Source organism: Emydura macquarii, unplaced genomic scaffold (genome assembly GCF_026122565.2).
Source record: "Emydura macquarii macquarii isolate MOO-44397 ecotype Brisbane River unplaced genomic scaffold, CSIRO-AGI_Emac_v2 contig_670, whole genome shotgun sequence".
NCBI classification, from domain to species: Eukaryota; Metazoa; Chordata; order Testudines; family Chelidae; genus Emydura; species Emydura macquarii.
In genome coordinates this window covers 1,305,960-1,326,926 of record NW_027130807.1, presented here as the reverse complement: position 1 = coordinate 1,326,926, position 20,967 = coordinate 1,305,960, and the positions used below count along the sequence as shown (strand labels likewise).

At 51.2% G+C, this 20,967-nt stretch overlaps 2 protein-coding genes across 2 annotated transcripts; both read left to right on the top strand.

Annotated features, from left to right (window-relative positions):
* Positions 1-457: 457 nt before the first annotated feature.
* Positions 458-7,062, top strand: LOC137148623 (zona pellucida sperm-binding protein 1-like). The gene is made up of 12 exons (XM_067541533.1): positions 458-665; positions 1,482-1,603; positions 1,982-2,312; positions 2,832-2,975; positions 3,614-3,798; positions 3,883-3,980; positions 4,874-5,001; positions 5,094-5,283; positions 5,372-5,522; positions 5,730-5,814; positions 6,288-6,410; positions 6,883-7,062. Exons 1-12 carry the CDS (start codon positions 473-475, stop codon positions 7,026-7,028), a joined length of 1,896 nt encoding a protein of 631 aa, XP_067397634.1. The 5' UTR covers positions 458-472; the 3' UTR covers positions 7,029-7,062.
* Positions 7,063-13,270: 6,208 nt separating this feature from the next.
* LOC137148622 (zona pellucida sperm-binding protein 1-like) lies at positions 13,271-20,428 on the top strand. The gene is made up of 12 exons (XM_067541532.1): positions 13,271-13,502; positions 14,180-14,301; positions 14,470-14,788; positions 15,305-15,448; positions 16,087-16,271; positions 16,356-16,453; positions 17,339-17,466; positions 17,559-17,748; positions 17,837-17,987; positions 18,879-18,963; positions 19,496-19,618; positions 20,249-20,428. Exons 1-12 carry the CDS (start codon positions 13,310-13,312, stop codon positions 20,410-20,412), a joined length of 1,902 nt encoding a protein of 633 aa, XP_067397633.1. The 5' UTR covers positions 13,271-13,309; the 3' UTR covers positions 20,413-20,428.
* The last annotated feature ends 539 nt before the right edge of the window (positions 20,429-20,967 follow it).

The window sequence follows — 20,967 nt, the reverse complement described above, 5'->3', positions numbered from 1 at the left end:
CCTCAGTAGCAGTGTCTTCTAGCTCCTCCTCACCCACTGCACAGAGAGTAAGTCTTGGAACGAGTTCCCCTTCCCTGCCACTGCCACTCCCCCCAGTGTGAGGGAGAGAAAAGGGGGTGAGTGACAGTCACAGGCAGGGAGTGGGAGAAAAGACAGGGTGGGAGAGGGGAACAGTGTGGGGACAATCCAAAAGGAAGAGTAACAGTAGGATTCACTGTGCAGGGTTTTTGGGTTTTTTTTTTTTTTTTTTGGTGGAGGGGTTCAATGGTGATGTTTCCCTTTCACCCTGAGTTTTGCACTTTTTACCCAGCCCCTCAATGGCACTAGGCAGCTCCCCAGGTGCAGCCTCTCTCCTCACCTGGTTCACATCCCACCCCACCCCTCTGCTCACCCTATAAAGCCCCAGTCCCAGGGCTTCCTTAGGTATGAGAAGTGGCTACTGGGCAGGCCTTCTTCTTTAGCACCTTCAGCCATGGGGCTGGGCTGTAGGTATTTTGTGGGCTTAGTGCTGTTCTGGTCCCTGGGGACAGCCCTTGGGCAGGGGGATTTCCGCAGGGTCAGCTTCTCCATCCTGCAGCACCGCTATGAGTATGACTGTGGAGACTATGGGATGCAGCTGCTGGTTTTTCCTAGCCAGGGCCACACCATCCGCTTCAAAGTTGTGGGTAAGTGGCTGCCTGGCTTGTTGTTAAACACCCAAGGACACCCCCATCCATATTCTGGTTCTCTTTTAAACAAACATGTTGGAGGGTTTCTGAGAGAGGCTATTGATATTTCTTATCTCAAGGGTGACGGGATATAAAAAATCAGGATAGGGACAGTCCTGATATTCAGGGCTTTGTCCTATAAAGGTTCCTATTACCTCCCTCCCTCCAAATCCTGACTTTTTTTCTTACTTGCTATCAGGTCACCTTGTCTGCCTCCTATGTCCTGGTGTGTGGACTGACTGTTAGTCATGGATCTAATATTTCTCACTGAGTTGCTATCCTCGCACCCTATGAATCCTCCAGTTCATGGTGGTTCTGATCTGGGGCACCAGTTGATGTTATCTGGCTGCCTTCATTAGTGCTTCTTCTGACTGTAAGACAAGACCAGGGCCTGACTAGGCAAGTGCTCTAAAAGAATGAGTGGAAGGATGCCTCCCAGTAAAGGAAGACCTTCCTGGCCCTCTGAAATGTCTGGGATTCCCACCTGCTAGTCTGTGCGATAACTGCTAATATTGCTTGTGCCCTGCACCCCTGTTAAGCAGCTGTTGCACTACCAAGATTCAGGGCCCTTCCACTCTTGATGGATTTAGCTGAGATTGGGCAAATAAAGACTTATTTGAGCCTGGGGACTGGTGGTTACCCAGAGATTCCATGGATGGAACAAGCCAGAGTCCCTGCTTCATACCCTGCAGCTTTCCTATGTCTCTGAACTAGAGTGCCTTCACTTACCCTTGCCTGTGGGTGAAAGTTGTCTGAGTACAAATCTCTCCACAGATGAGTTCGGGACTCCCTTTGAAGTCACAAACTGCTCCATCTGCCTCCACTGGATCACAGCTGGCCAGGAAAGGGAGGTGATCTTCTCTGCTGGCTACAGTGGCTGCCACGTGCTCAGGAAGGTGAGTGGATTGGCACGAGAGATTCTGCTGCTGCTTTGAACACCCGCCTGTAAGTCCCGGTGCATCAACCTGGAATAGTTCTTGGCCTCCTATGTAGGACACATGACTGTCCTATTCTTGAAGAGCCTGTTCGTGTACCCAAGCTGATGGAATAGCTGTCGATTCTGCCCTACCCACTGCCACAGCAGCCTGTGCTAGGGTTGCCAACCCTCCCCGATTGCCCTAGAGTCTCTGGGAATTTGATCTTTAATTAAAGACCATTATGTGATGAAAGCACCAGGGATATGGCCAACCAAAATTGGCGACCCTTGCCTAGGCTGAGTAGCCACAGACATGTCATTACACCACAGTCTTACCATGGTTCTGATCTCATTGCAGGATGGCCGTAACCACCTGAGGGTCCGTGTGGAGGAGCTGAGTGGCCAGGCCGTCGCTGCCGTCTACGATGTGAACATGACTTGCCCCAAGGCCACTGAACATGACTTAACCCCCGAGGAGACCATGCGCTACGTGCCCCAGCCGCAGCCGGGCCTGGCGCGCCCGGTGCCCCAGCCGCAGCCGGGCCTGGCGCGCCCGGTGCCCCAGCCGCAGCCGGGCCTGGCGCGCCCGGTGCCCCAGCCGCAGCCGGGCCTGGCGCGCCCGGTGCCCCAGCCGCAGCCGGGCCTGGCGCGCCCGGTGCCCCACATCTATCCTACACCAAACAACATAGGTATGTGACCTCTGAGTGAGTGCATGTGGGCCTCTAATAGGAGGCTGCATTGACCATGTATGTGATCTTTGTTTTTTTATGTGGTGGCCTTCACTAAACTGTTCGTTGTCCCCGTCTCTCAGATGCTATGCTAGAACTGATAGTGGCCCTGTCTGAAGGGCCGTGGTGGGTTGAGCAATGTGGCTCTTCTCTCCTGTGACAGTAGAAAAGGAATGTAGAATCACATGGGAAATTCTGTCGCTGGCACCTGCTTAATGCCATGTAGAGGACAGGCCACGTCTCGTCTCTTTTGCAGCCTGACATGGGGCTCAGAGCACATGGCTGTCTGAGGGCACTGGAATGATTGGGGGGTGGGGTCCGGCATGGAGGGCTCTTTGAAGCAGTGGGGGAGCAGCAGGTGACTTGGACTGCTGCAGTAATGGAGCACAAAGATGGCTATATTTGATGGCTCACTCAAAGGATTTGGGGATTCCTTCAGAGGATCTCCAGCTCTCCTTAGTCCACACCCTGCTGTTCTAGGTGCCCGTCTCTCACGGGAGCAGTGCCACGTGGTGGCTGGGAAGATCCCCTGTGCAGATGCCCCAGGCCGAGCTGCCTGTTATCAGGCTGGCTGCTGTTATGATGAGACTGACTCAACTGCCCCCTGCTACTATGGCAACACAGGTAGGTGCCCTGGCCTAGTGGCCCTTTGCTATCCCTATCTTGAGAAGCCTGGTGATCCTCCCCCTCTCAGGGGTTTGGCCACCCCCACACTAGGAGGTGAACTCAGCTGTGTTTCAGCTGCTGCTGTAGAACCGCTGTCTCCAATGGAAACTACTTCCATGTCCCCTTTACTCAGGGCTGCAGTGAGCACCAGTCCCATTCAGTCTGGGTTACTTCCCAGACCATGGTCTCATTCCTTGGGCCTTCTTTAATCAAGGCAGATCTCCAGAACAAACAGCAAATGTTAGTGCTCTCTGACTGCTCTCTTCCACCACAATCTGGCATCCACAATATCTGAGGGTGAGACACAGACAATGTGTCTGTAGATCCTACACAACACAAATTCTGCTGCTGCCTGGCTAGCAGAGTGAGCCCAGTTTTCTAGCTCCATGGGTTAGCGTTCTGGGTTAGCATGGCCCAGAACCTGTTTCCTGAGCTCTGCTGAGCCTTGACGGATACAAGCTGCAGCCCTACAAAGAAAATGAAATACTGAAGCATCTCAACAATGATCACTACATAAATCAGGACTCCTGCCCCGTCATGTTCCAGATCTATTGCCCTATGTCCTCTGTACTTAAACTTGCTCCCTTGTGTTGCAGTCACGGTTCAGTGCCTCATGGATGGTCATTTCATTCTGGTGGTCTCCAGGGACACGTCTGACCACCCCATCATCTTGGACAGTGTCCGGCTTGCCTATGCCCAGGCAGGGTGTAACCCAGTCAGGATGACTGAGACTTTTGTGATCTTCCGCTTCCCCCTCACACAGTGTGGCACCACAGTCCAGGTGAGGACACATTCCCTGCAAGCCAGGGTGGTTGCTCTGCTCAGGGTTTTAAGGAACTAACCAGTCCTGTCTCATCTCTGCCAGGTGACTGGGGACAAACTGATCTACGAGAACCAGCTGATCTCAGGTATTGACATCCGAGCTGGGCCAGATGGTTCCATCACCCGGGACAGCACCTTCATGTAAGTCCACGCTTGAAGGACTAGCAGTGGAGAACTCCTGCCTTCCCATATTGGAAGAAGGGAGCAGGCTGTCTCTCTGACTAGTGAGATTATGGTTCCCCATTTCTGCAGCCTTTCCTGTCCAGAAAGTTTCCCAAACACCTTGCAGACAATAAGACAAGCTTGCTTCAGTTGCTGCTGCTTGGGTAGCTGGTGCATTGCTCCTCACAGTATATAGAAACAAGAATCTGATCCAGGAAGTAAGAGGAACACTGAGCAGCTGCTGTAATGGGCTCATTTAGGGAGGCAGACCAGAAGTACCCTGTTTTCATTCCTGGCATACAAGTGAGCAGGTGCTTCTGTCCCACCTGAGAAGGCCCAATGTGTAGAGCCCTGCATTGATACAAATATGTGGATCCACAGCTGCAAGAATAAACTTTCACCCTACCCACAATCTGTCCTCCCTCTTTTAGATTTACGTGCATCCCCACTCCACATCAGCTATTTGGGAGCTGGTAGCCCTCATCAGCTTTTGAGACCCTGCCAGCCCAATCAGCTGTTTGCTACACCCCTGGCTGTCAGCTGCCCCAGAAGTTAGAGGTCCCAACTTCTGTGACCATCCAACTGTGATCTGCAAGAAAGGGTTAGCGGCTACCCACACCCACAGATGTGGCTATAAAGCAGATTGCCAAAGCTGTAGCCAGGTGACCATACTAAGGCACTCCTGCTTATACCTGAGCTGCAGGGAAGAACATCTGAGTTGCTGGAAGGGTTACTGGACCAGCTCCTTTGGATGGCTCCCATCCAAGTACTCCTTGGTCCTGACCCTGCTTGTCTCGTGCTAATAAGGTCACTGCTGCAAGTAAATTCATTGAGCCTCCATCTGTCTCCTCCCCCTGCTCTCTCCTGTGCAGCCTCCATGCTCGCTGCATCTACAATGCCAGTGACTTCCTGCCAGTCCAGGTCGAGGTCTTCTTGCCCCCCACACCTGCTCCAGTCATCCAGGCAGGACCCCTCCGGCTCGAACTGCGCATCGCCACAGGTAGGTGGCCCCTCACTCCAGGTCAGAGATCCCATCCACTGAAGAGCCACAGGTGTCTCAGCTCTGCTCTCCTCCTGCCCTCTCCCCTGCAGACCTGAGCTACAGAACCTACCTCACGGAGAGAGACTACCCTGTGGTGAAGGTGCTCAGGGACCCTGTCTACGTGGAGGTTCGCATCCTGCAGAGAACAGACCCATCCCTGGTTCTGGTTCTGCACCAGTGCTGGGCCACCCCAAGTGCTAACCCCCTGGAGCAGCCCCAGTGGCCCCTCCTGGTGGATGGGTGAGTGGGATGCTGCTGTCCTAGTGGCTATTAGTGGAGGAAATGGTGCTTTGGTCAGCAATGATTGGACTGTCCCTCTTGCTCTCAGGTGCCCATTCCTGGGAGACAACTACAGGACCCAGCTTGTGCCCATGGGCCCAGCCTCATCTGAGCTGCCCTTTCCGACTCACCACCAGCGCTTCGTCCTCTCCACCTTTGTCTTTGTGGACTCTGCCTCCCAGATAGTGCTTGATGGACTGGTGAGAGCCTGCATTTAAAGGGGGGGGGAGGGGGAAGGTCAGAGCACGGGCAGGAGTTCCTATCTTAGTCAAGTACTGACCTGCAAATTGCCTCTGCTCTGAGGTGCTGCACATGTGCAACAGAACTGGTAGCTGTGGATTGACTTCCTGGCTCCTAGCAGCACAGGCCAATCCCTCGCTAACTTAATTCTCTCGTGTGGATTTCAGGTGTACATTTACTGTAGCGCATCTGCCTGCTACCCCTCCCGGCAGGCGCTCTGCAGGACCACTTGCCCATCAGGGGCTGCTGCAAGTAAGTCTGAGTGGCTCCCACTGTAGACCAATCGTCTGACATCCATGTGGATTTTCTACTAGCTCCCAGCCCAAATAGCAGGGGACCTCATGGTGTACAGAGCTCTGCCTGTCCCCACTATATACTCACTGCAATGAGTTCAGCCCCAGCTTCTTATGTCCCTCTGCCATGCACTGCAGCGCTAGCTAGGGAATAATGGGCAACACAAAAAGGTAAAATGGCCTAATCTCCTACAACTGCCCTATGTAGGAAGCAATGCTCCACTGAGCTTTCCAGAGGCAAAGCCTAGTGTCCACTACTCCTGGTGCAATGGTGGTTTGTCCCATTGTCTCCCACATTTCAAATAAACAATTCATGGAGACCTCAAATACCTGTCAGGAGGGCTGCAAGAGCTCTGCCTCATCACATGATGCCCCTACGCTACCAGAGGGGCCCTGGACAGACAGCTCCCTAACTCTGCTTCCATCTCCCAGGAGGCCGCCGGTTCCTGGATCTCAACAATGGGACAGAGCCCCAGGACCTGGTGAGTTCTCACGGTCCTGTGATCTTCCAGGAGAGCCCTGAGCCATGGAGAGAAGAAGCGTCTGAGAACAAGGGTGAGTTGTCTGAGCCCTTGTTAGGACAACTGGCTGTATTCCAAGCTAATGTGCAAGATGCAAGTTAATGCTGTTTAGACTAGCACCCACTAGACTAAATGTTCATGGGGCTACATGCAGATGAGGATATTCCTCACTCCATGACTATCTAAGCTAATACTCTGAATATGAGGTCAGCCAGTGCTTCCCATGGGTGGACAAATAACCCAACATTCAAACAAGAGAACCTAGGGGGCATTATAACACCTTGACTGAGATGCCCCTGAGCCTCCTTGGCTTATAACGCACTAGGTGGCAGTGCTGATTGCCAATCTGTGAAGCTAGTTGGCAACTCGAGTATCTTTGTGGTGAAGGCCTATCCATCATTTAATGGGTGGGGGGAGCACTGAGGAGGCAGGGAAGTCTAGAAGTCATCTCTGCACGTGACCCTACAAAAAAATCAGGATGGTCTTAACCTTTTCTCCTCCCACAGAGCCTGTCTCCAGACTGGACCTGACCCTGGTATTTCTGGCCCTGCTCTCAGTGGCAGCTGTGGTCTCCCTCATCACTGTGACCCTCTTCTGTAGGAGAAGCAGTTGGATGACAAGGTCCCAAATCTTCCATAGCAGATCACTGTAAAACAAGAAGGAAAAAATAAAATCTCTGGATTGTACTAATGTCTCGAGGTGGTTTGTATCTGCGGGAGAGGGGGAACAGCAATTGCTGAGGCAATGGTCTCCTACTGGTCTTTTAGCTTTCCCAATTCAGCAGCAGAGCAGACATCTCTGCAGGGACAGACCCTAGACTAGGATGCAGCATAAAGGGCCGGAAGAAGTGAAAGCTAGCACTAGAAAAGGTAAATTTGGATGGCTTTCTCTTGTGGCTTTTTTTTCCCCTCCATAGTCTCTCTCCCTCCCCTCCCCTCCCAGGAAACCACTTACCTCAGTTCCCTAATTGAGAGCTTTCCTGTGAGTAGCTGGATTCTAACTCATCTGGGCACAGAGCCGGAACTATGGGTGCTTGCTTAGCTAACATGAGGTCAATGTGAGCTGAAGGACTAACCTGAGGCTGGTAACTGGAAACTTGATCCCTTTTTTTAGGGGGTTCAGGCACTAGTTAGAATCAAAACCAGATGCTTCAAGACCTGAAGCATCCTGCCTCACAACTGGGCTCTCCCCAAAACTTGTGTAGTCTGCCTCCTAGACACTACCCCATTAACATAGCCCAGCCAAAGTAGTTGTAATGCACACATATAAATGAGCTACCTTTTGCTCTAGCTAATTCAAATGAGTCTGGACCAGTCCATGCTTCCATGGCTATCTGGGACTTGAGGTAGTGTTTGGGGAGGGGCTTGTGCTCCTGTTCTGAGGTGGCTAGGCCAAAGCGAGCTCTACACAGTGTGCACACTCACATCTGATTGTGATAAGTCCACACTGAAATCTAGCCTTCTCCATTTGCAGTGGTGTCTTTTCTTAGTTGGGGAAAACTACAGCCTCCAACTCCTCTCCTGAGTCACCTTTCAACAGCTTAAAATCTTCCGCTCCTACCATGTCAACCCCCTCCGCCTACCCTAGAATCCACAGGGAATGTCAGTCAGGTGACTAAACTGTGTTCTAACTCCTCTACTGCCGCCATCTTCCAGGGCAGCCTACTGTTGGGACCTGATCCTGCTAACACTTAACTTGCACGAGTTAATGATCTCACTGAGATGTCTCGGGTGCACAAAGTTAAGCACGTGCTGAGGACTGGCCAAGAACTATTTCACTAAATGTCAAGGTGTTGGAGGCTTTGTTTCCAGTCTGCAGAGGCTCTTCATGGAAAAGGCAGAAAGGCACATGTGCCCATACACATCTAGAAGCAAGGGCACTCATAGGCTCTGGGAGAGGCAGGTTTGTGGCCATGCTGTGCCTGACTGGGTGCAGGAGCTGAAGCTTGTACTTCTGCATCCCAAAATGCAGAGTTGCAAAGTCAGTCTTGGATTGTAAAAGGTCTGCAGTAGGGGTCAGACTTTTGTTACCCTTTTATGGATGGGGTGTAAAAAGGCTAATGCAATCCTAAGATGCTCAGCTGAGGTATTTCCTGTAGAGATAGGGGGGTTAGTACCATTATACAAGGCACAGGTGAGACCTCCTCTGGAATACTGTGTGCAATTCTGGTCTCCTGATCTTAATATGAATGCAGACTGGAACAGCTGCAGAGAAGGGTTAGTACAATGAGCTGAGGAATGGAAAGCTGCCTTAGGAGAAGAGAGTCAAAGAGCTTGGTTTGAGGGGGGCTAGGACTACTCTCTCTCAATACATCAGAGAGAAAACTTGAACTCCTGTCCATTAAGCGCCAATGTAGACACAAGAACAACTGAATATATACTGCCCATCAAGTTTAGACAAAGGTTTCTAACCTCAAAGCTGTGAAGTTCTAGAAGAGCCTTCCCTCCAAGTCAAAAAAAAAAAAAATCTAACTGGCTTCAAGAGTGAGCGTGATAAGTTGAAAAGAGCCAAGTGTCTGGCTGGTGGTTCTTGCCTGTATGTTCAGGGTCTAACTGTTCACTACAGTTGAGCTTGGGAAGGAATTTCTCCCATGTCAGATTGGCAAAAACTCTGGGGGAGGGGGAGGGTTCGCCTTCTTCAGCGGCATGGGGCACAGGTCACTTGCAGGTTTAAATTAGTGTAAAGGGTGGATTCTCTGTAACTTGAAGTCTTTAAATCATGATTTGAGAACTTCAGTCATTCAGCCAGAGGTTAAGGATCTGTTACAGGAGTGGGTGGGTGAGGATCTAGGACGTGCACAAGGTCAGACTATATCAGTGGTTCCCAAACTTTTCTCTGCCATGGTCCACCTTGCTAGCTTTAATTTGGAGGCACACCACCATATGGTCTTCAAATGAACTCAGCAATATTCATGAGCTAGTTCAGAACTCTTCAAGTAGTTTTTCAAAAAATTCCATGGCACACCTGCTGGGAAACACTGGACTAGACAACTGTGATGGTCCCTTCTGGCCTTAACATGTATGGCTCTATGACAGAAGAGAGAGTAGCAAAACTGAAAGCAAAACTATGGCAGCAGACAGCCACCTTTAAGGAATTACATACCACTGGAGATACAAAGTGTATGGAACTGGAAGGGTGTCTGTGACTTTCTTCCCACCAGCTAGGTGCCTGCAGTGGCTGTGTCTATGCTGATTGCATTGTCACATCTTGCACATGAAAGACTTGGTATCCTCTTGGCCCAGAAGTAAGATGAATGCAATTGCCTTATGGCACCAGGAACTTAAAACAATCCAAAGCATGGGGCGGTGCAAGCTACAGGTTTTACATCAGAATTGCCAGCACTGATCTGTGCCAGTACAGAACAGTGGCAATAAGCTGTTTCCTCCAACAACCCACTGCTTTATTTCAATAGTGCAAAGCTGGGGGAATCAAGAGTGGGTGATTTACAATAAGGCAGCGACTTGGTGGAGGAGCCAGTGTGCCTTCCAGGACTGCAGGGCTGAGAGGTAAGGCATAGCTAACTGAATTAGCATACAGCCACAAAGATCAGAAGAACAAGTTTCAAACACAAGGGGATAAATTCTGGATTTCTTTATTGCTGCCTGTTAAACCCTTTAAATATAACTGGGGAGGGCCATGGTTTTCTGGAGGCAGGATGAAGAAGCAAGGGAGGCCTCGATAGCACATTGAAAGGCAAATTATGAGTATGTATAAAATGGGTTTTCCTGGGATTTCTTCCAGATGCTAAAGCGAGTGCTGATGATTTTCCCCTGACAGAAAAGGCCTCCTCCAAAGTCCCTGGGAATCCTTCCATTGACTTCACTGGGCTTTGGATCAGGGGTAGAGAGACTAGCCAGGAGTGAGCTGAATGAGAGGATGAAACTTTTGGAGGGGAAAAGTGCTCAGGCTGGTAGAAAAATGACAGAACAAAATGTTTCTCCTGCTGACAGAGGGAGAGAGGCTTGTACTGAGGGCTAGCAATGTCCTGAGAAACAGACAGAGGGAGCCCAGGAAAAACACCAGCTGAGAGAAACACAAGAGGCGGTCATCCTTGCTTTCCATCCTCAGGTTTCACAGAGCTCAGGCTGAGGCCTTCCCGGTGTGTGGAACTCCACACAGGGCAAGGTTAGGGTGTCTTCAAGGCCTGATAAGAGGCCTCTCCACCGTGGCCCTTCAGTTCCTGTTTTTGGCCAGTTTCACTCCTACCGTGGATTATGCCCCAGCCACCAGGGTTAGCCTTCTTTATCTTATTTTCCAAGAGTTAAAGGGTCAATAACAATCTCGGGCCTCCGTTCCACACCTCATTGGCACAAAGGCACCTGGCAATGCCAGGCCATAGCACTGTTTTACCACTGACTGAGAGAAGAGAGTGACTCCTAGTGAATCGACGCCACCGTTTCCTTTGCCTCCTGGGTGTTGCCCGCAAATCCCTCATCTAGCACTGAGCAGGACAGATCTTTCTGACGTTTTGACATGTAATGTTAGGTCTCAGCTGGTAACCCTTATGGGGTTAACACTGCAGGATTCTAGAGCGATGGACCAAAGCACCAGCGTGACTAGTAGCCAGCACTGCACCTGTATGGAGATGATCATCTCACCCACATGAGGGGAGAGTGGGGAATCTGTTGCTCTCTAGTGGCTGGTTCACATGAGAGGTTAATGAGTGTGGTACAGCAGCTACCTAGAGGGGATTAGTCCTTTAGCTCAGATAGTCGACACTCCTGGTTTTTGCTCTGAAGATCATGGAGTTCAAACCCCAGTGTAGACCCAAGCAGGGCCAGTTAAAATTGCAAGACAGAGCTCAATATCCTGGGCCAAGGGGGTGCAGAGCAGTGGGACCAGAAGCCCAGAGGGGCAGGTCAGAGTGAAGAGCACTAGCAGAGCTGTAAGGGAGGCTTGTCTAGCAGCTGCTAGCACCAGGCTCAGGGCAGTGCTCAATTCCTCAGTCTCAGGAGCCTGCCGCAAAGATAAAGCATCTTTGAATGAGTTTTGCATCCCTCCCCCAACTCCTCCCAGGGTCTGCAACAGAACAGGGAAGAGCGGAAGAAGCAGAGAAAACAGAGTTGCCAACTCTCATTGTGTTATTGATACTTGATGCTTTTCTTAAAGCCCCAGCTCTTGGAGTCATGTGAATATACCAGACTATATCAGCTGTCCTTTTGGAAAAAAAAGTTTCTAGCCCTCATCTTTTTATTTTATGTTTGTACAGCACCTAGCACAACTGGAGCCCTTAGGTGTTACAGTAGTGCAATAAATAATAATAATGGTTGTAGAGCAAGAGAGAGAGAAGCTTGAAAGCATGACCTCAGCAGATGCAAAAGCCAGAAAAGCATTTTAAAATAGCTACAAATTTGTTATTTTTAAAATCTCGTGATTTTTAAGGCAAGCTCATGAGTTTTGGGGACCTAACTCATGATTTTTGGTGATACTCTAAGCAGTGAAATGGGCTCTAAGCAACAGAGAGCAGTATACTCTAATATGAGATTTTTTTTTTTAAATACATTTGGAGGTTTTTTTTGTTGATTCATGGTTTTAAGGGCAGAAGGAAACATTAGATCATCCAATCTGATCTCCAGCATAGCACAGACCAGAGAATGTCACTCAGTTATTTCTGTATGGACCACAGTAACTTGTATTTGAGAAAAGCATCTTCCAGCCAGGCCTCCTGTGGGCTGGTCTACACTAGAAAGTTAGGTAGACTGAGCTATGTCCCTAAGGGGGTCTGAAAAATTCACACCCCTGAGAGACATAGTTATACCATCCTACGTCCCAGTGCAGTCAGCATGGCTCACTGGAAGAATTCTTCCTGCAATGCAGCTACCACCTCTCGGAGCAGTAGATTTACGACAGCAACAGAAGAACCCCTCCTGTTGCTGTAGTATGTGTTAGCAGCGTTTCCAGTGTAGACATAGCCAGTCTCTACATGAAGCCATCAAAGGACAGCAAATCCACCTCTTCCACTGGTAATTAATCACCCGCACTGTTAAAAATGTGTGTCTTATGTCTACTTTAGATTTGTCTGGCTTCAGCTTCCAACCACTGGCTCTGGTTCTACCTTTTCCCACTCAATTAAAGAGTCCTTTAATAGCCAGCATTTTCTTCCTGGGGAACCTACTTGTGCACTGCCATCAAGCCACTTCTTGATCTCCTTTCTGACATGCTAGAGTGACTGAGCTCCTAAAGTCTCTGGCTGTCCCGTGCTTTTTCCAGCCATCAAATTGCATTTGTGGCTGTTCTTGGTATCCACTCCAATTTTTCAAAAACCTAAACACACAGAACAAGACCTCACTCAATATCATGTCTGCCCACACACTAACTAGACCACTCAGATTATGATATGCTACAAGGTGAGCTATTTAGATGCCTGTGAAATCCATTCCCTTAATGGGGGGTCTCAGACCTATGCCCCTGAGAACAAGTGTCTGTTCCACTAGCTGTTATCCAGGCAACTTGGCCTTCTGATTTTTGGGGCACCCAGGAGGCATTGTAGCTTGAGCCCCGTTTTCAAGCGTTTCTCTGCAACCATAAGGGTAAGAAGCTTACTTTTCTTTTTAATGTACGCTGAGGTTCTCAGCTAGTCACTTGTTTCCAGGACATGGGGCTTGAAATAAACCATCAGTTACCCCAGGACATGCCATAAAATCCTGAGAGCTGGGAGCACTGAAGCAGAGCTCCCAAAGCAGTGTAATGGGAGGATTCAACGGGAGGAGGCCTTAAGGTGGAGGGGTTCAATGGCTTCCCTTTCACCCTGAGCTTTGCACTTTTCACCCGGCCCCTCTGAAGCAGCTGGCAGCTCCCCAGGTGCAGTCTCTCTGCTCACTGGGTTCACACCCTGCCCCTCCCTCCTCTCACCCTAGAAAGCTCCAGTACCAGGGCTTCCTTAGCTATGGGAAGTGGTTGCTGGGCAGGGCTTCTTCCTTAGTTTCTTCAGCCATGGGGCTGGGCTGTAGGTATTTTGTGGACTTGGTGCTGCTCTGGACCCTGGGGTTAGTCCTTGGGCAGGGGGATTTCCGCAGGGTCAGCTTCTCTGTCCTACAGCACCAGTATGAGTATGACTGTGGAGACTATGGGATGCAGCTGCTGGTCTTTCCTGGCCGGGGCCACACCATCCGCTTCAAAGTTGTGGGTAAGTGGCTGCTTCTTAAGAAAGCTAAGAAGTCTCCTGTCTAGCTTTCCTTTTACATGTGCCGAAGGGCTTCCTGGGGCTCCTGTGGAACACTTACTTATGTGATCTGGAGTAAGACCTTTTTTCCCTTCATAAAGTTCTTACTCCAGTGCTTCTTGGTGGCCTGGCTGTTACCCTCAAAGCTTGAAAGTCCGGGGCCCCTGATGTAAGAGTCTCTGGTTTCTGTCCCTGGGTGAGAACACTGGAGTTACCTAGCTGGATTCAGCTGTTAGGGCTAAATACCTCCTCGCACCATCCTGACAGACCTTAAAAATGCAGAGGGGACCAAGAACAGCTGGGGGAATAACTGTGGTTGGGTATCACAAGCTCTGGTGCAGCCCAGCCCTTTGAGCTCCAGACACTGGACTCTTGTGTTCTCTGTAGGCTATCGCCTTGCTGTTGTCGTCATGCACTTGTGTGTGATGGCCTGGCCCTGCTGTTCCAGCTCTCCGGGCTGTAGAGCAGACTTGCTAAATGAGGGCAGTCCTGTGCCTTTTGAGCTGTTTGCCACCATGCTAAAGTGCAGCTAAACTGAACAATGACAAAACATTTTCCCTGTTCCAAATATGTCTCCTTGGTTAAGCTTTGTCAAATGCTTTTACCACCTCCTTCCCCATGATGTGTCTGTCTCTACTTAGATGAGTTTGGAACACCATTTCACGTTACCAACTGCTCCATTTGTCTCCATTGGATCACCTCTGGTGAGCGAGGGGAGGAGATCCTCTCAGCTGGCTACAATGGCTGCCACGTGCAGAAGAAGGTGAGGAGGATGGCCTGCCGAAGCCTGGTGTACCTGAGCAATGACAGCAGTGTAGGCTGGTCACAGCTGCCTCTGCAGATGGGGGAGGAAGGGTGGGCAGCTGTAGGCTGCACACCCACACACACTCTTATGCCATGGTGCTGACGAACAGCTGTCTTTCCATTGCAGGATGGCCGTAACCACCTGAGGGTCCGTGTGGAGGAGCTGCTGAGCGGCGGGGCTGTTGCTGCCACATATGATGTGAACATGACCTGCCCCAAGCCCACTGAACATGACTTAACCCCCGAGGAGACCATGCGCTACGTGCCCTTGGCGCGCCCGGTGCCCCAGCCGCAGCCGGGCCTGGCGCGCCCGGTGCCCCAGCCGCAGCCGGGCCTGGCGCGCCCGGTGCCCCAGCCGCAGCCGGGCCTGGCGCGCCCGGTGCCCCAGCCGCAGCCGGGCCTGGCGCGCCCGGTGCCCCACATCTATCCTACACCAAACAACATAGGTATGTGACCTCTGAGTGAGTGCATGTGGGCCTCTAATAGGAGGCTGCATTGACCATGTATGTGATTTTGTTTTTTTATGTGGTGGCCTTCACTAGAACTGTTCATTGTCCCCGTCTCTCAGGTGCTATGCTAGAATTGATAGTGGCCCTGTCTGAGGGGCTGTGGTGGGTTGAGCAATGTGGCTCTTCTCTCCTGTGACAGTAGAAAAGGAATGTAGAATCACATGGGAAATTCTGTCGCTGGCACCTGCTTAATGCCACGTAGAGGACAGGCCAAGTCTCGTCTCTTTTGCAGCCTGACATGGGGCTCAGAGCACATGGCTGTCTGAGGGCACTGGAATGATTGGGGGGGGTCCGGCGTGGAGGGCTCTTTGAAGCAGTGGGGGAGTAGCAGGTGACTTGGACTGCTGCAGTAATGGAGCACAAAGATGGCTATATTTGATGGCTCACTCAAAGGATTTGGGGATTCCTTCAGAGGATCTCCAGCTCTCCTTAGTCCACACCCTGCTGTTCTAGGTGCCCGTCTCTCACGGGAGCAGTGCCACGTGGTGGCTGGGAAGATCCCCTGTGCAGATGCCCCAGGCCGAGCTGCCTGTTATCAGGCTGGCTGCTGTTATGATGAGACTGACTCAACTGCCCCCTGCTACTATGGCAACACAGGTAGGTGCCCTGGCCTGGTAGCCCTTTGCTATCTCTATCTTGAGAAGCCTGATGATCCTCCCCCTCTCAGAGGTTTGGCCACCCCCACACTAGGAGGTGAACTCAGCTGGGATTCAGCTGCTGCTGTAGAACCACTGTCTCCAATGGAAACTACTTCCATGTCCCCTTTACTCAGGGCTGCAGTGAGCACCAGTCCCATTCAGTCTGGGTTACTTCCCAGACCATGGTCTCATTCCTCGGGCCTTCTTTACTCAAGGTGGATCTCCAGAACAAACGGCAAATGTTAGTGCTCCCTGACCACTCTCTTCCACCACAACCTGTCATCCACAATATCTGAGGGTGAGAAACAGACAATGTGTCTGTAGATCCTACACAACACAAATTCTGTTACTGCCTGGCTAGCAGAGTGAGCCCAATTTTCTAGCTCCATGGGTTAGTGTTCTGGGTTAGCACGGCCCAGAACCTGTTTCCTGAGCTCTGCTGAGCCTTGACAGATACAAGCTGCAGCCCTACAAAGAAAATGAAATACTGAAGCATCTCAACAATGATCACTACATAAATCAGGACTCCTGCCCCGGTATGTTCCAGATCTATTGCCCTATGTCCTCTGTACTTAAACTTGCTCCCTTGTGTTGCAGTCACGGTTCAGTGCCTCATGGATGGTCATTTCATTCTGGTGGTCTCCAGGGACACGTCTGACCACCCCATCATCCTGGACAGTGTCCGGCTAGCCTATGCCCAGGCAGGGTGTAACCCAGTCAGGATGACTGAGACTTTTGTGATCTTCCGCTTCCCCCTCACACAGTGTGGCACCACAGTCCAGGTGAGGACACGTTCCCTGCAAGCCTGAGTGGTTGCTCTGCTCAGGGTTTTAAGGAACTAACCAGTCCTGTCTCATCTCTGCCAGGTGACTGGGGACAAACTGATCTACGAGAACCAGCTGATCTCAGGTATTGACATCCGAGCTGGGCCAGATGGTTCCATCACCCGGGACAGCACCTTCATGTAAGTCCACGCTTGAAGGATTGGCAGTGGAGAACTCCTGCCTTCCCATATTGGAAGAAGGGAGCAGGCTGTCTCACTGACTAGTGAGATTATGGTTCCCCATTTCTGCAGCCTTTCCTGTCCAGAAAGCTTCCCAAACACCTTGCAGACAATAAGACAAGCTTGCTTCAGTTGCTGCTTCTTGGGTAGCTGGTGCTTTGCTCCTCACAGTATATAGAAACAAGAATCTGATCCAGGAAGTAAAAGAGGAACACTGAGCAGCTGCTGTAATGGGCTCATTTAGGGAGGCAGACCAGAAGTACCCTGTTTTCATTCCTGGCATACAAGTGAGCAGGTGCTTCTGTCCCACCTGAGAAGGCCCCATGTGTAGAGCCCTGCATGGATACAAATATGTGGATCCACAGCCACAAGAATAAACTTTCACCCTACCCACAATCTGTCCTCCCTCTTTTAGATTTACGTGCATCCCCACTACACATCAGCTATTTGGGAGCCAGCAGCCCTCATCAGCTTTTGGGCCCCTGCCAGCCCAATCAGCTGTTTGCTACACCCCTGGCTGTCAGCTGCCCCAGAAGTTAGAGGTCCCAACTTCTGTGACCATCCAACTGTGATCTGCAATAAAGGGTTAGTGGCTACCCACACCCACAGACGTGGCTATAAAGTAGATATTTGTAGATTGCCAAGGCTGTAGCCAGGTGACCATACTAAGGCACTCCTGCTTAGTACCTGAGCTGCTGGAAGGGATACTGGACTGGCACCCTTGGATGGCTCCTATCCAAGTACTCCTTGGTCCTGACCCTGCTTGTCTCATGCTAATAAGGTCACTGCTGCAAGTAAATTCATTGAGCCTCCATCTGTCTCCTCCCCCTGCTCTCTCCTGTGCAGCCTCCATGCTCGCTGCATCTACAATGCCAGTGACTTCCTGCCAGTCCAGGTCGAGGTCTTCTTGCCCCCCACACCTGCTCCAGTCATCCAGGCAGGACCCCTCCGGCTCGAACTGCGCATCGCCACAGGTAGGCGGCCCCTCACTCCAGGTCAGAGATCCCATCCACTGAAGAGCCACCGGTGTCTCAGCTCTGCTCTCCTCCTGCCCTCTCCCCTGCAGACCTAAGCTACAGAACCTACCTCACGGAGAGAGACTACCCTGTGGTGAAGGTGCTCAGGGACCCTGTCTACGTGGAGGTTCGCATCCTGCAGAGAACAGACCCGTCCCTGGTTCTGGTTCTGCACCAGTGCTGGGCCACCCCAAGTGCTAACCCCCTGGAGCAGCCCCAGTGGCCCCTCCTGGTGGACGGGTGAGTGGGATGCTGGTGTCCTAGTTGCTATTAGTGGAGGAAATGGTGCTTTGGTCAGCAATGATTGGACTGTCCCTCTTGCTCTCAGGTGCCCATTCCTGGGAGACAACTACAGGACCCAGCTTGTGCCCATGGGCCCAGCCTCATCTGAGCTGCCCTTCCCGACTCACCACCAGCGCTTCGTCCTCTCCACCTTTGCCTTTGTGGACTCTGTCTCCCAGATAGTGCTTGATGATGCGGTAAGGATGGCCTGATGCCCTTCAGGGGTGGGAAGGGTCCTTTTCCAGTCGGGCAGAGGTGTCTGCATGGTCATGTCTTTTCGTAAAGAACAACATCCCCACCTTTGTGAAGCTTGCCTTTAGATGAGGCCCTAGCTGTGGTGTGCAGGGATGAGTGACTTTAAGAACATCTACCCAGGGGAATCAAGTTGGAGGAATTGGTTCCCTTGATCTCACTGGCCTATGATGCTCCCAAATGGACAACTTGCTTGGGTCTGGCCTCTGGTACTTACAGCCCTTACCCGCCCCACACCCTCTGCAACATGGGCACAGCATCCTCGTGAACCCTTTCTTTAGGGACACCATCCCCTGTACGCCATGTGAGCCAGGTTGTTTACGAACAGTGACCAGCTGGGCGTCTCTGCATCTTGGCTGTTTAATGTCCTAGCTCTAGCTGCCAGTGGATAATGCTCCTTGGGATTTCTCGCGTTAGAGAGAGTATCCACTTAACAGCACCCAGCGTCAACAGCCTCCCTGGTATTGCTACACCTGAAGATGCAAGGCTGGTACCATTGCTGTGTACATAACCTGGCTTCTCATAGGGATAATGTCCAACAGAACTTCCTTGGCCTGTAATGCACCAGGGCCCTCTGCTGGATTGAAATATGTTCTGGGAAGCATCTTTCCAATGACCAGAATCTAGCAAAGAAGATCAAAACCCTTCTGCAGCTAAACAGTGATCCCATTCAGGCCAGGTGGAGTTGGTTGCCTTGGAGGTGAAGGGGCCCGAATTGCCTCCCTTGGGGCTGCCTATGTGCAAGGGGACTGGTCATGATTGTTACTACCTGCTGGCTCCCTGTAGGTTTGGCCAGTTACTCACTCAAACTCCATTTCTGCTTGTGTGGATTTCAGGTGTACCTCTTCTGTAGTGCCTCTGCCTGCCACCCCTCCCAGCTGGAGTCCTGCAGGACCATATGCCCATCAGGGGCTGCTACAAGTAAGTCTGAGTGGCTTAATCTGTGTAGCAGTGGCAAGGTTTGATGTCTATGTGGGTTGCCAAACACACCCAGCCTCCCACTCCCACCCCCAATTCAAACCAATACTTGAGGACCTCATGAGGCATGCCAGCTAGAGCACAAACAGTCCCATTATATAGTCATTGCAGTGTGAACTCAGATGGATCTCCTACATTGGCTAGGTCCACTGTGCCTTAGGAGGCAAGTCCCAGACTAGATGGTGCCATGGCCTACTCTGTAACTGCCTCCTTGCTATGTAGGAGCTGTATTGGGCCGTTGGGATCCCCAGAGCTAATGTGTGTTGCTACTGCTAAAATTGCCTCTTTCTACCTGATCTCAAACCTCCAATGACCAGATCAGGAGGACCCCCTTTGGACATACTGGGCAGAAGCCACTTATCTGGGCAGGTGGGTCTACAGTGGCCTCTGCCTCTCCTCAAATACTGCACCTTCCACTTAGCCTCTGAGAGGTCTCTAGAGACAGCTCCCTCATTCTCCCCTTTCCATCTTCCAGGAGGCCGCCGATTTCTGTATATCAGCAATGGGACTGAGCCCCAGGATCTAGTGAGTTCTCATGGACCTGTCCTCTTCCAGGAGAGACCTGCACCACGCAGAGCGCAAGTCCACGGGCATACAGGTGAGTTGTCTTGCCATAATGGCAAAACTGGTGTCCTGTACAGTGGCCTGAAACCTGCAAGCCAATACTGCCTCTAACATGGGTACTACCCCCTGTAGGCTAAACCTTCCAGTGCCCACACACAGCTGGGCAAGGAATGATCATCTTCATATCTAAGCTCCTGTTGATTGTCCCTCACCATAGTAGGGAGGAGAGAATCTGTTCTCCTCCAGAGTCATATTATGGCAATCAACCCATCATTCAAGGTGTCTGAACCCAATGGGGCATGAATAACCCCTTGATGGTGACTTGCAAGCCAGGGAGACTGCCTACAATGCATTGGGGCTGTTGTCAGCACTGCCCTCTATTGGATGGAATCTGTCCCCATGAACTTCCTTCATAGACTAGAACCTGCAAAATGAAGCCCACCTCACTGAGAAGAGAGGGTGGTGACTTAATGCAGATGCGTAGCTGGTAATCTGCATTGATGTGGTGTAACCTCCAAATGGATGTGGTGAAGGCCAACCCACTCTTAATGGGTAGTCACAGCATCACTAGGGAAGGGATGTCTAATCTTACCTGCATTTGTGCACACCTTCCCTTCTCCCACCCCTGCTATTGCCCTAACACCCTCTCTTCTTCCGCCTACAGACCTTGTCTCCAGACTGGACCTGACTCCTGTGTTTCTGGCTGTGCTCTCACTGGTGCTTGTGGCCTTCCTCATTGTTGTGACCCTACGTTGTAGGAGGAGGGGCTGGAGGACAAGATCCCAAAGCCTCCATGGCATCTTGCTGTCAAACAAAAGTGGAAAATAAAAGCCTGTGAATTGCATGAGTTGCTTGTGGTGCACTTTGTCTGAGGGAGACTGGAGCCAGCAGCAGCTGTCTCCATCTCACTGCCTAAGAGTTGGTCCCCTAGAGCCCTCCCCTTTCCTGCATAAAGTAGACTTCCAATATCTCCCCCTTCCCAAATGGGCTTTGCAATGGGCAAGCTCAGCTAGAGACCCTGCTGAGGTGGGACAATAAGATTCCACCCTACCTTTTTCCTCCTGTTTCCCAGGGAGCTAACTACCACTCCCTGGATGTCTTGGGCTCAAAACCTGCTTGAGGATCTCTGGTATCTAACTTAGCTGGGCATGGTGCCAAAATGGCAGCTGCGTGCCAAGCTCTCGAAGAGGAAGGGGCCAAAACTGGTTTGCAGGTGTCAGAGTCTGTTCCCGCCCCACCCACAAACAAGCCCCCCCCCCCCCCCATACTTAGCACAGCAGCTAGTTGAAGTTGGCATTCAGCCCTCCTGACTCTAGTCCCCTCTAAAATCTTCTTCAGGTAGCCACCTGTGCTTGACACCTACACAATCTCTTCATGCCCCCT